Source organism: Pan paniscus, chromosome 19, assembly GCF_029289425.2.
Source record: "Pan paniscus chromosome 19, NHGRI_mPanPan1-v2.0_pri, whole genome shotgun sequence".
NCBI classification, from domain to species: domain Eukaryota; kingdom Metazoa; phylum Chordata; class Mammalia; order Primates; family Hominidae; genus Pan; species Pan paniscus.
In genome coordinates, this window is record NC_073268.2 from 24,285,714 (window position 1) to 24,299,484 (window position 13,771).

The following is a 13,771-nucleotide window of genomic DNA, read 5'->3' on the forward strand; positions in this document are numbered from 1 at the left end:
CACAAAAATGAACTCCCCCTCCCCTCAAAGTGCTCAATTTTTACAGGGAACCAGTACAGGTTTTTGAAATTTTCCTTTCCTTCATGAAGAATCTGACATTTCTACTATACCAATAACAATAGGAGCAAAGAGTTTACCCTGTATTTGCATAAGTAGTTAGAAAGATGAGAATTTCCGTGGCCTCCGAAAAAGGAGCTCTGCATCTTTAAGACTCTGCGAGGCTCCCTGCCTTCCGCGCAGACCGAGCAGACTGCCGCAGCGACTCATCCTATCGATAAGGTTCAGTTAGCCAAGGTGGAGGATGGGAAAAGAATGGAACTGTCCCAGCTACTCAATGAGATCAGGGCAAACTATGAAAAGATCCTCACCAGAAATCAGATAGAGACGGTGCTCTCAACAAGGATCCAGGTAATGATTTCATACAGACAGGCACCTTCCAGAATAAGGAGACAGTCCATGTCTACCCAATTCCTGTCCCGGCCTCTCTGAGGTACAGTATTTCCTTTTCGATGCAGCATCTATTGGGGAAGGAATTTAGCTTCTACTGCAGTGTGACTGGGACTACAGGGGGAAATACTGTGATTATATTGTTAAATTGCCATTAAGTAAGTGTTGATTGATGCATTTGATTTTTATATAAATTGTGAGGTTCCTATCATTAACATGGGGTCAACATACCATAAAATGGTGCACTCTAACCTCTTACAGACAATCTTCAGGAAGGAACCATTCCAAATACCCTTCAAAGATATTATTGGAGTTATTTACAGAGATAATTTAAATAACATCTTTAAAATGAAAAACCTTTAAGTAAGATTTATTAGCATGTACACTTTCTAGAGATAAATATTTCTAAAAGGTTTCTATCATCTTTTTAACGAGTTCCATTTTATACCAGATTGTTATAAATAGAAATCATCTGAGTGTGTGAACATGGCATTCAGAAACAATGATATAAATTACGACCATTGAAATTCCCCAATTGGTAACGATTCTCCACTAAGATTTTTGCTTCTGTACTATAAGATGAGAAACGTTTCTTTCCATTACAAAGCTTGTAATATTTAAGTATTTAAAAAAGAGAAAGAGAGCCTACTTAGATAAGGACTAAATCCTAATTTCATAGACTTAGTTTTAAAGTAACAATCACCTTCAGCAAGTAATTAAGGTCTCAAGTCTTTAAACAAATTTACAAACAAATATTTTAGAAACAAAGATTAAGAAATTTAGGGGATTTTTTAGTTTACCTATCATATATGGGTTCAAGTTATCTTCCAAACCCTGAAATACAGCAAAAAGTTTACTTAAGAATATCACCCAAAATTTAAAAAAAAAAAATTGGTAGAAAAATGTCAGACCTTTATTCCATTAGCAACTCATTTTTAGTTCCATTGTAAATTTCACCTCTAGATAACATTTTCAGCCTTCATAAAGAATGATCAACATCTTAGATTAAGCATAGTCACTGGTACAGGTAAGCATTGGGATAGTTCATTCACCTTTACAAACAGAAGAAAAAAATCAATAGATGACAACTTCTAAAAATCGTAAACAAAACACTTAACTTTGCAGTAGTAGAAATATGAGTTTAGTTTACAAGTCACAGGGCCAAAATGAGTAAATTCAAATGAAAAAGCAAGACTACTGTGAGTTTTGTTTAAAGTGTCTTTTAATTTGACACTACTTTAGAGGATTTTCTTCCAAATAACTCAGAAAGTTAGCTGAAATAAATTCAAGACAGCCTGATTAGTTATTTTTTTAAATTTCTAAATAAGCTATTTTAGTTACAGATTGTTGTATAACACCCCAAAACTCATCTGGGACCTCAATCGTCTTGGGGCATGACTGGGCTCACTTATGTGTCTGGCACTTTGGCAGGGCATTGCCGAAATGCTGGCTCTGCTGAGACTTTCTCTCTCACTTCACGTAGCCTCAGGGTCTCTCTCCATCTGGCCTTTCTACAGGATCTCTCCAGCAGGGTATCCAGACTTCTTGCACATTGGCCCAAGGCTCCCAAAAGCATAGAAGTGGAAGCTCTCAGGCTTCCTAAGACTTAGGTCTAGAAGTGGCACAGCATTCCTTCTGCCTCATTCTACTGGTTAAAGTAAGACCCAGGTCAGCACAGAGTCAATGTAGAAGGGGATCACCCTAGGACTCATCTTGGGAGATAGAGTTCTTTAGGGGCCATCTTGGGACTGTAGTTACCGAACAAGCTTAGCTGCCAGTTCCATATTTGAAAGCCACAAGACCAGCAGATACCAGCATTTTTCTGTTTTCTTCTTTCCAAAATTCTTTACTTTACCTTCTGTAGTTGCTCTGGTAGGTGTTGCTTGCTGCCTGACTTTGCCAAGTTAACACTAAGAACAGATTTTCAACAAACCAAAAGAAATGTACGAATTTTGTTCTCCAATACCTTGCCCTAAACTTTATTCATAAACTTTCATTTACTTCAACGTTTCCTTTTAAAAATCTAATGTATGATAAAATTAAATTTTTAAATGTTAAAATATATTTTTATAAGAAAATTAAAAGTTATAAATTTTGCTTCAAAATGCTACAATCAATTCTATACATTGTTCTCACTGTTCCTGGGGCCAAATGTTAAAAATTCTGTCAACAGATACTTTCTTTTCATTTCAACATCAACATAAAAACATTTAAAGCTAAATATAAAATATTCTACTTTTTAAATAGGAGAATATTTAGAAAACAATCCTTAGAGAAGTCATTTTTATTATTTATTCATTTTATTACCCAGATACCCAAAATTAATATGCCTTTTAAAAAGATCATCTTGAAAAAGGTCAATCAACAGATTTTCTTAATATGGAAGTCTATTTGTGAGCCTTATTGCCTATAACAACTTAATTCTCTAAATTACTAGTAATGTATTTCCTAGCAGTATTTACGCCCTGTCCCTATACCTGGTCCCAGAATTGATCCGTTTTGGGGGTACGGCTGTTTATCTGCTTCTGCAAAGCAGCCTACAAGAAAATGTGGGGGGAAATAGCTAATTTTCAATCCTTCCTCCTAGTGATCCATAAATAATGAAAAGTTAAGAATCAGAGATCACGAATCTTGGTCCTGCAAACTGTTTTCATTCATGTAAATGTATTTTTCCATATTTCACAGATTGTCATAGTTGGAAGGGATTTCTTGAAATCATTTAACATAGGAGAAAACGGGCTAAGAACGCAATGGACTTACATATTTAATTAGTTAACTAGGCACTAGAACACACATTATAACCTAATGAGTTAAGGAAAAATGCTTTAATTCCTATACAATTTTTCTATGATTGCTTTTACACATCTCATTTTCAGAAGCACTCCTTGTTTTTTGTCTGTTATTGTTGCTGTTGGCTTTCTTGTTAGCTAGAAGAAGACATAAGCAAAAAAATGGACAAAGATGAAGAGGCTTTGAAGGCAGCTCAAGCAGAACTCAAGGAGGCCCGACGCCAGTGGCACCACCTGCAAGTGGAAATTGAATCTCTCCATGCTGTGGTGAGAATGATCCCAAAAGTAACCGACCCATCGAGTCCTCAGATGTGATTTGATTAAGAGAAGGAAAAGATGAATGTCTGTTTATTTACCATGAGAAACTGGAAATCAAGGCCACTGAATTCTATCCCTGATCCTAGTTTAATTACTCACCCCTCCCTCCATTGTGGCAGTGGCTGTTACCAACTCACTCAAGGTTTAGTTCAGACCTGTAAAAATGAAGAAATCCTTTCTTATTACCTTGGGATTTTCTAGTTGCTGAAGATAGGGAATAGAGCATTCGTTATTATCCAAAGTCTTAACAGTGGAGATTCTTTTATCCATGCCATTGAGACGTCGAATAAAAAATATTTAGGCTGACAGTGTGGCTTACCCCTGTAATCCCAGCACTTTGGGAGGCTGAGGTGGGCTGATTGCCTGAGCTCAGGAGTTTGAGACCAGCCTGAGCAACATGATGAAACCCCATCTCTATTAAATACAAAATATTAGCCAGGCATGGTGGCATCCGCCTGTTGTCCCAGCAACTTAGGAGGCTGAGGCACAAAAATTACTTGAACCTGGGAGGCAGAGGTTGCAGTTAGCCAAGATCATGCCACTGCACTCCAGCCTGGGTGACAGAGCGAGACTCTGTCTCCAGAAAAGAAAAGGAAAAAAAAAAAAGAAAGAAAAATATTTAAGCATGTTTGGAGTAAGGCGCAGTTGCTCACGCCTGTAATCCTAGCACTTTGGAAGGCCAAGGCTTGAGGCCAGGAGTTTGAAGCCAGCCTGAGCAACATGGCGAAACCATCTCTACTAAAAATACAAAAAATTAGCCGGGTATGGTGGCACACGCCTGTAATCCCAGCTACTCTGGAGGCTGAGGCACGAGAATCACTTGAACCCAGGAGGCAGAGGCTGCAGTAAGCTGAGATCATGCCACTGCACTCCAGCATGAGCGACAGAGCGAGACTGTCTCAAACAAACAAACAAACAAAAAGTATTTAAGCATGTTCCTAAATGCCTTTTATGAGCAGTCTGCTCTGGCCTTGATACTCAATGTACTATATTTTCTTTTTTTCTTTTTTTTTTACAAAGCCTACCTCTGAAGTATACTTTCAATAATTTAAAAATCAGATAATTCAGAGTGATAATAAGTTAATCACACTGCAGAGGATTTTTTTTTTCAGTAAGAATTATCACAGGATGTCTTTGAAATAGAGTAAGATCTCTAGTTATGTAAATAAAATATAATTTTTTAATAATTAGGGGTCACACAAAGTTGTAAGGAAACACACCTCTTGCATAGGTATAATAAAATTATTGCAATCTTTTTAAAGAAAAAAATAGAACATAGAATGAAGACAGCCAGGCGCGGTGGCTCAAGCCTGTCATCCCAGCACTTTGGGAGGCCAAGGCGGGCGGATCACAGGGTCAGGAGTTTGAGACCAGCCTGGCCAACATGATGAAACCCCGTCTCTACTAAAGATACAAAAAATTAGCCGGGCGTGGTGGCACGCGACTGTAATCCCAGCTACTTGGGAGGCTGAGGGAGGAGAATCATTGAGCCCAGGAGGTGGAGTTTCCAGTGAACCGAGATCGTGGCATTGCACTACACTCTGGGCAACAGGGTGAGACTCCATCTCAAAAAAAAAAAAAGATGAAGATATTGCAAATCAGATTTCAGAAACACATTCTGTGTTACTGATTCACTGATGAAAATCTATATAAAACAGGAAAGGGGCCTTGAAAACTCCCTACATGCCAGCGAGCAGCATTACCAGATGCAGCTGCAAGACCTAGAGACTGTGATTGAAGGACTAGAAAAAGAGCTACAGGAAGTAAGGCGCGGCATCGAAAAGCAGCTTCAAGAGCATGAGATGCTTCTCAACACGAAGATGAGGCTGGAACAAGAAATAGCAACTTACCGCCGCCTCCTAGAAAAAGAAGAAATCAGGTACCTAAATCCATTTAGTTAATGACAAGGGGCCAGAAATACAGAGCCACTTATGCCATTGTTGATGTAGTCAGAGAAATTAAATCCAAAAAACCCATCATCATCATGGTGTACTCACTGAGCCCATACAATAAGGTATGCACTGCAAAGAATATATGAAAGAACCATTTCTAGTCTTCCAAAATTAGGAACCAAATAGCCAAAGTCACCTAGAACAAAATGTAAACAATTCTAGATTACTACAAAAATGATCTTGTAGTCTTGGCCAGCTGCAGTGGCTCACTGCTGTAATCCCAGCACTTTGGGAGGCTGAGGCAGGAGGATTACTACAGCTCAGGAGCTCAATACCAGCTTGGGCAATATAGTGAGACCTCATCTGCACAAAAAATTTTAAAATTCGCTGAGCATGGTGGCACACACCTGTAGTCCCAGCTACTTGGGAGGCTAAGGTAGGAGGATTGCTTAAGGAGTTTGGGATTACAATGAGCTAATCATGAAAAAGACCTTTCCTGAGCTGGGTGCAGCGGCTCACGCCTGTAATCTCAGCACTTCGGGAGGCTGAGGTGGGCGGATCCCCTGAGGTCAGGAGTTCAAGATCAGCCTGGCCAACATGGCGAAACCCTGTCTCTACTAAAAGAAAAAAACAATAATAATAATACAAAAATTAGCCGGGCATGGTGGTGCATGCCTGTAATCCCAGCTACTCGGGAGGCTGAGACAGGAGACTCGCCTGAATCCAGGAGAGGCAGGTTGCAGTGAGCCGAGACTGCGCCACTGCACTCCAGCCCAGGCGACAGAGTGAGACTCCACCTCAAAAAAAAAAAAAAAGAGAGAGAGAGAGAGACCTTTCCTAACTTTCTCACTTTCCTTGCCATTCATCTCTTCTAGGATTAGTCTGTGCCTTCTAAGGATCACCCATAACAAAAGCCTGGAAAATTCACAATCACCACAATCCCCCTGATCAAGGGCTCACCCTATACCACACATCAAACCTCAAAACAGTAATCATTACTCTAATGTAATTATATTACAACCACGGAAAGCAATATTATTTTGAGTCATGATTTAAAAGACTACCAGATATCCTGATAGGAAAAGATATCAAAAGAGGAATTCTTGTTAATTCATACATCATAATCTGTAATGACTTATAAGGTCATATTGCTTTGAGCATGACATAACCTCCAATTCTCCATGAAAAAATCTTTATTCTTGCTTGCTTCCAAATTCTAAGTCCTCTATAAAACTAGATGAAAACTAGGTGAAACAACTTTAGCCTATAATAAATCTTGACATTTATTAAATCTTTGAAAAAACATAAACTGAATCAAAAATATACCACTTACTAGCTGAGTGACCTTGGGCAAGTTACTTAACCTCTGTGTGCCTCAGTTTTCTCATCTGTAAAATGGGAATAATACTACTACCTACCTCATAGGATTGCTGTGAGGATTAAATGAGTTAATGTTTGTAAAGTGCTTAAAACAATACCTGGCACATTGTAAGTTCTATGTAAATGTGTGTGTATACATATCATGTATATACATATGTATATGTATATATGTAACTATATAGTTAAATGTTTATAAATTTTAATTCCTAATCATTCCAGTTCCTATATACATGTAACTATATAATTGTTAAATAAAATGAATGGTCGTGAATTTTATTTAATTCCTAATCATTCAAGATATTGATCAAAGTCTTTAATATTTGCATAGTAAAACTTTAAAAAAATTAGGCTACACTTGAGATATACAAGAAAATTTCAAAAAAATATAATGACCACCTCTGTACCCACTTCCCCCAGTTTAAGAAGAAAAATAGTTCCAAAAAAAAAAAAAAGAGTAAAATGTTTCCAATGTTGTTGAAGTTCCCTGGACACCTAAGCCACATCCCCCAATCTCATGCTGCTCCCTCTACCTGACCTGGCTTCTGAATTTGATGCTTATTAGTCCCATACATTTATTTGTAGTAATATGTATGTATTCCTACAAAGTATGAAATTGTTTTGCATATTATTCTAAACTTTATAAAACTATAAAACTTCTTTTTTCACTCAATATTATTCTTAGGGGATCAATCCATAAAGATACGGTGAAGCCTTAGTTCATTTCTTTTCAGTTAAATAGTGTTTCTATTGCGTGAATATACGATTTATCCATTCTCCTGTTTGTTTTAATTATTTGCTAATACAGTGTTGCTCTTAAAATATAATTCTTTCTGATTTCAGATATTATGGTTGTATCCAAGGTGGGAAAAAAGACAAAAAGCCTACCACAAGTAGAGTTGGTTTTGTTTTACCATCAGGTGAGTTTCTGACATAAATAAACTCATTTGAAAAGTGAAGTACTATTTACAGGGATTACTTTATAAGGAAATTAAATACTTTAAAGTCGCAAAAAAAACAAGCAATATTTGAATAAAAGTTTGAATATAATTTGTGAACAGTAATTCAATACTGTAATTTAATATATCATACATGATATTTTCACAGCCATTATAAATGAAATATCTTTTACTACAAAAGTCCCACAACAGTATGAGAATGAAAATGTAGAAACAGTAACCAAACAGGCAATCTTAAATGGGAGTATCGTTAAGGAGAGCACTGAAGCTCATGGCACTATTCAGTAAGTAAAGAAACTTTGACTAAGAAATAATAATAAATATATGTAAAGAAATTAACTTTGCATAATCCCAGTAATTACTGTTCTTTGTTTAAATGTTTCCAAACATAGTTTTAGTATACTGTGATTTTTTTTTTTTTTTGAGATGGAGTCTTGCTCTGTCGCCAGGGTGGAGTGCAGTGGCGCGATCTTGGCTCACTGCAACCTCCACCTCCCGGATTCAAGCAATTCTTCTGCCTCAGCCTCCCATGTAGCTGGGACTATAGGTGCGCGCCACCACACTCAGCTGGGTTTTTTTTTGTATTTTTAGTAGAGATGGGGTTTTACCATGTTGGCCAGGCTTGTCTCATTCTCCTGACCTCATGATCTGCCCACCTCAGCCTCCCAAAGTGCTGGGATTACAGGCATGAGCCACCACACCCAGCCTATACTGTGATTTTTAATCTGACATATATACATAAAAACTCATGGAAGAGTACTGAATCCTTACTTTGCCGTTTTTTTCCAAAAATACAACCCAAACATGAGAATTCCTAAAGAGAAATTCCATACAATTCCTTTGAAATTCTATTCATATGATTTTTAAAGTATGTACGTTATAAATTCTATACACTATAAATTATACAAATTTCTTGATTTTTCCATAGATATGAAATATATAATACATATTTTTAATAGACCCATACTTCTTCATTATTAAAAGGTTTATTTTATCATTTCAGGACAGAGAAAGTGGATGAAGTTATTAAAGAATGGGAAGGTTCTTTCTTTAAAGATAACCCTCGATTGAGGAAAAAATCTGTTTCTCTTCGATTTGATCTTCATTTAGCAGCCACTGATGAAGGGTGTTTAGAGACTAAGCAGGATAATCTACCAGATATAGAAGTCAGGCTTATCATGAGAAGATCATGCAGTATTCCCTCTATCAAACCTCCATCAACAGCTAATTAATCCAAAGATAGTATTTGACTTGATTGGAAAATGTTAGGATGGACCAAGGTGGGCCATACCAACTCCCTCTGTCCCAAAATGTAAGTTATTACGTATGTATGGAAAATGTTATGATCAATATGTGGTTCTCTTCAGAAGAAAAAAACAATAAAGGACATTTCTCTGAATCTAATTATGGAGATAGACATATATATATATATGAATGAGAGGGAGTAGCTTAAAAATAAAATCACAAATCCAGTACAGTCTCTTTCTTTATATTCTCCCAATAGTCTTCTTTTTCCCTTGAAACTTCATCAGAGACTGTAAGCATTAACCTGGTTTAGTAAAGTCTTTGTAATTTTTTCAATGGCTGAATACGCTAAGGAAAAAAGAATTGTTTGAATAGGATTGTGTTAAGAGTCACACTGAGTTATTCACCATTATTCCATCACTGGTTAAACCTACAATGTTTGTTCTATTTTTCAAAAAGAGCAATTATAAACAAGTTTTTAAAGGGGGACTCACTATTCACCTAATGAGGATTCTTCTTTTTGAGATAAATCATTTGTATACTGAGAAAAATGAGTTATTTTCCATGAGAAATTCTGAGCAAACTATAGAACACACCCCAGGGCTAATTTGAGATAAGTACAATTAAGTTAATCTACATATATCTAAAAGGTTTTTTTTGTAATAAGTATCTGATTTCCGGAAGATTTACTTTACTCAAGGAACTTTAAAGGTTGTATCCCCCACCAAAAAAAGAAAAAAAATCAGAAGGCCAACTGCGCAAACAAAACATGAAAAGCAAATTGAAAAGGTAGTTACTATAGTTATCAGAACAGTTACCCACCATCCCAGTTTTTCCATCTGTAAAGCTAAATGTGATTAGATTGTTTGCTATAAGCCGTAGATAAGATACTATATGAAGTATTATAAATATTTCTTGCAATCATTTATGTGAACTAAGATAACGGTATTGTTATCCAAGCTAAGAGTATTTAGAGGATTTGTTTTTAAATCGTTCAAATTGTAATAAATATGGGTAGAAAATATATTTGTGAATAAGTGAGGTATTGTTGCAAAGATTTTAAAATAACCTAATTTCTTTAATACAGGTATATCTAAGATCTTAATAAATACCTGTTTTAAGACATTAGAAATTTATAAGTTCTTAATTCTTTTCTAAGCAGAAAAAGTAGTTGAGTACAACTCACCATACTTTTTCCCAGCTAAAGTATCATCTAAGGGCTATAGCTACGTTAGCATTTTAGTACAGCCTTTAAAATATTTCTCTCTCTCTCTCCTCTCTCTTCTCCTCTATCTCTCTCTCCATATATACTTATTATATATATATATATAACTTATATATATATATTTCAACCAGAAAAATGTATGTTTTAACCAGGAAAATATTATGTTAAATAATCTATAACATAATACAGGGATATAAAATTTTTAATTTTTTTTCAATTACTTCAGATTCCTTTTAGTCTGGTTTATTCTATTTAGTGAAAAGGGATGATCTTGTTTTGTCAAGGATATAACAGCATGTTAAGTGCTTATTCTTGCATAAGCATCTGACCTAAAATACATCCTATACATAAAAAATGTTTCATTTGATATTGCTAAATGCCACTAACTTTATTAAAGCTTTAAAAATGCAATCATATAAGCTATTGTACTAAAGTTACTGTACTAAGCAACAGTGATCATAATAAAGCAATATATCTAGCGTAATCTATTGCAGTGTTAAAAAAAACTTAGTACTGGTCATCATGAATGTAACTGCTTGTTGTAGCAATTCCAGTATGCATCTATTGGGTGTATAACATGTACACTTTAAAATACAGTATTTGAATTTATAATGAAGCTTTATTTGCTTTGGGGCATTTTAAATTGGGATATGAATTTACCAAGGTAATGATTCCACTACAATTAAAAAAATGAAACATGGCCAGGCACGGTGGCTCATGCCTGTAATCCCAGCATTTGGGAGGCCGATGTGGGAGGACTGCTTGAGCCCAGGAGTTCAAGGCCAGCCTGGGCAATATAGCAAGACCCCATCTCTCTAAAAAGTAAAAATAAATAAAAATTAAAAATTGAAAAAATTGAAATATGAATGCTAAACCTGCATTGTATGTGAGTTTGAACGCAGTCCTTTTAGTTCAAAAATATCTCTGCATGGTTAAGTGAAACAAAGAACTAATTACTCCAATATGGTTAGTTCATTTGGGGAATAAAGAAAACTGCAATCACAGTAGATAGATAATGGTTTTTAACTTGTTTTACAAAAGAGTTAAGACTGGTATATCAATATTTTATTCTAGTTTTTTAAAAATCAAAATAATCACATAATCCCATAATTCTGGAAAAAGTTTAATAATGGCAGCACCATTTGCAAAGCACTTACTCAGCTCCAGGCACTGTGTTTATCCCTAATAATCCCTAATCCTTCCTTACAACAATCCTACAAAATGAATAATATTATCCTTGCTTTACACATGAGTAGAAATTAATATTCTTTAATCTCTCTGAAATGTTTCAAATGCATGCTTCCATAACAAAATACAAAAATAAAGAGTAATTCCAGTTACTAACAATTGTAGGATCCTAACCCTGGCTCTGTCACTAACCATGTAACCAGGAGGGGCCACTTTAAGTTCCTAGGCCTCAAGTTTCACACTTGAAAACAAAGGAAAAGGTAAAGCTGGATAATAATTCCTACTCTACCTACCTTACAATTGTTTGAAATAATATACAAGCAAAAATATTTGTTAAAGCACTGCTCAGATATACAGTACTATTTGGAAGAAAATTGTCTTTAAAGAATGTGTGGGGGAAATTATAGCTGACAATGATTAATAGTTCAAAACACAACAGGTAAAGATACTATTTTTAATTTTTCAATTACTTCCAGAACAGTTATTCTTTCCCAGTGAGTCACCCAATTTGAACTGTTCTGTCATGATAGCTTTTAAAGTACAAAAATGTTCTCTATGCCAAGCACAGTGTCTAAAGTATAAAAATGTTCTCTATGCCAGGCACAGTGGCTCACACCTATAATCCCAACACTTTGAGAGGCCTAGGCAGAAGGATTGCTAGAGCTCAGGAGTTCAAGCCCAGCCTGGGCAATATAGTAAGTCCTCGTCTCTATTAAAAAATTTTAAATTAACCGAATATGGTGACACACCAGTAGTCCCAACTACTCAGGATGCTGAAGTGGAAGAATTGCTTGAGCCCAGGAGGTGGAAGGTACAGTGAGCCAAGATCATGCCACCGAACTCCAGCCTGGGTGACAGAGTGAGAGCCTGTGTCTCAAAAAAAAAAAAAAAAATAGTTCTCTAAAGATAATAAGTGATTATTATTTTAAGCCACTAAATTTTGGGATAATTTGTTATGCAGAAATATACGACTAATACTGCACATAAGCATATTTCTTATTCATTTGCTAGAGATCTTTGTATTGGCAAAGTTCAGTTTGTCCTTCAATTTGTTTTCTTACGTTTTTAGAATTTTTTAAAAATCTGTTGGCCGGGCATGGTGGCTTACACCTGTAATCTCAACACTTAGGGAGGCTGAGGCAGGAGGATCGCTTGAGCCCAGGAGTTTGAGACCAGCCTGGGCAACACAGTGAGCCCTCGTCTTTACCAAAACAAAAAAAAAATCAAAAAATTAACCCAGTGTGGTAGTGTGCACCTGTAGTCTGAGCTACTCAGGAAGCTGAGGTGGGAGAATTGCCTGAACCCAGGAGGTCAAGACTGCAGTGAGCCTAGATTGCACCACTGCACTCCAGCTTTAGGCAACAGAGTGAGACCCTGTCTCAAAAATAAAAAATCTCTGAAGTCAAAAAATGCTTACATTAATTTGAAAGTTTCCATTGGAAATGTATTATGATAGATGAGCCAAAATTAAATTTTAGTTAAACAATATGCATACACGTTACTCAAATTATCAACACATGAAATCAAAGGAAAGTTTGTCCACAGGGCAGAATTTGGTTCTATGTTTACAAGTTATGGCCGGCATGTACACACAGATTGCCAATATTTGTGGGCATATGACAAATAAAGGCTCTAAAATAAGGTATATGTGAAAATCAGTACAAGGCTTTCCAAGTTTCCCTCACATGCTTAGACTCTAGACCAGGCTTGGCAACTTTTTCCATCGAAGCCCAGAGAGCAAATATTTTAGGCTTTTCAGGCCATAGGATCCCTGTAACAACTACACAACCCTTCCCTTGTAACCACAAGCAACCAAAGACAATATGTAAATAAATGAAGGTGCTTGTGTCCAAATAAGGGTTTATTACAAAAACAGGAGGCAGCCCAGATACGGCCTGCAACAATCTCATTTGGCTGCTGTGCCCTAGACTCCCAATATTATCAGTGGATAATAGACCCCACACCCCAGATTCTCCAGCTCTACCCTGTTTTCAACGTTCATCCTTTTCCACACCATGTGGCAACACTCATGTCCCAAATCCTCCAGGTTATTTTGAGGGCAACGTAGAGGGTTCTCAAAGCAAACCGTGCTTTTTAAATTCTGTAAAACAGTGTGGATCACTCTGTCCTGGAAAGCTGCTAAACTTCAATATTTCACAACTATTTCCAGCTATAGAAAACAGAATACCCATAACTCCTTCTGCTCTCACAGAAACAGCTGAGAAAATTAGTTTGTTTCATCATTTTGTCTATAACCAGACTTTCATAGGCTATTTGGGTCAAGTAAAGCTTTGCTCTCGCTTTCCCTTGTTTAAGAAAAAAAAATCCATT

The 13,771-nt window shown here is 36.3% G+C and overlaps 1 protein-coding gene across 3 annotated transcripts; it reads left to right on the forward strand.

The window, feature by feature from the left end:
- Window positions 1–221: 221 nt before the first annotated feature.
- On the forward strand, window positions 222–10,864 carry KRT222 (keratin 222). 3 transcript variants are annotated; one of them, XM_008956758.4, is made up of 6 exons: window positions 222–408; window positions 3,375–3,503; window positions 5,213–5,433; window positions 7,667–7,743; window positions 7,931–8,066; window positions 8,786–10,864. In XM_008956758.4, the coding sequence occupies exons 1-6, from the start codon at window positions 313–315 to the stop codon at window positions 9,012–9,014; spliced, it is 888 nt and encodes a 295-aa protein (XP_008955006.3). In that variant the 5' UTR covers window positions 222–312; the 3' UTR covers window positions 9,015–10,864. The 3 variants fall into 3 exon arrangements, with proteins under 3 accessions (XP_008955006.3, XP_034797802.3, XP_008955008.3); XM_034941911.3 differs by having other exon boundaries at window positions 271–408; window positions 3,379–3,503; XM_008956760.4 differs by having other exon boundaries at window positions 351–490.
- Window positions 10,865–13,771: the final 2,907 nt, after the last annotated feature.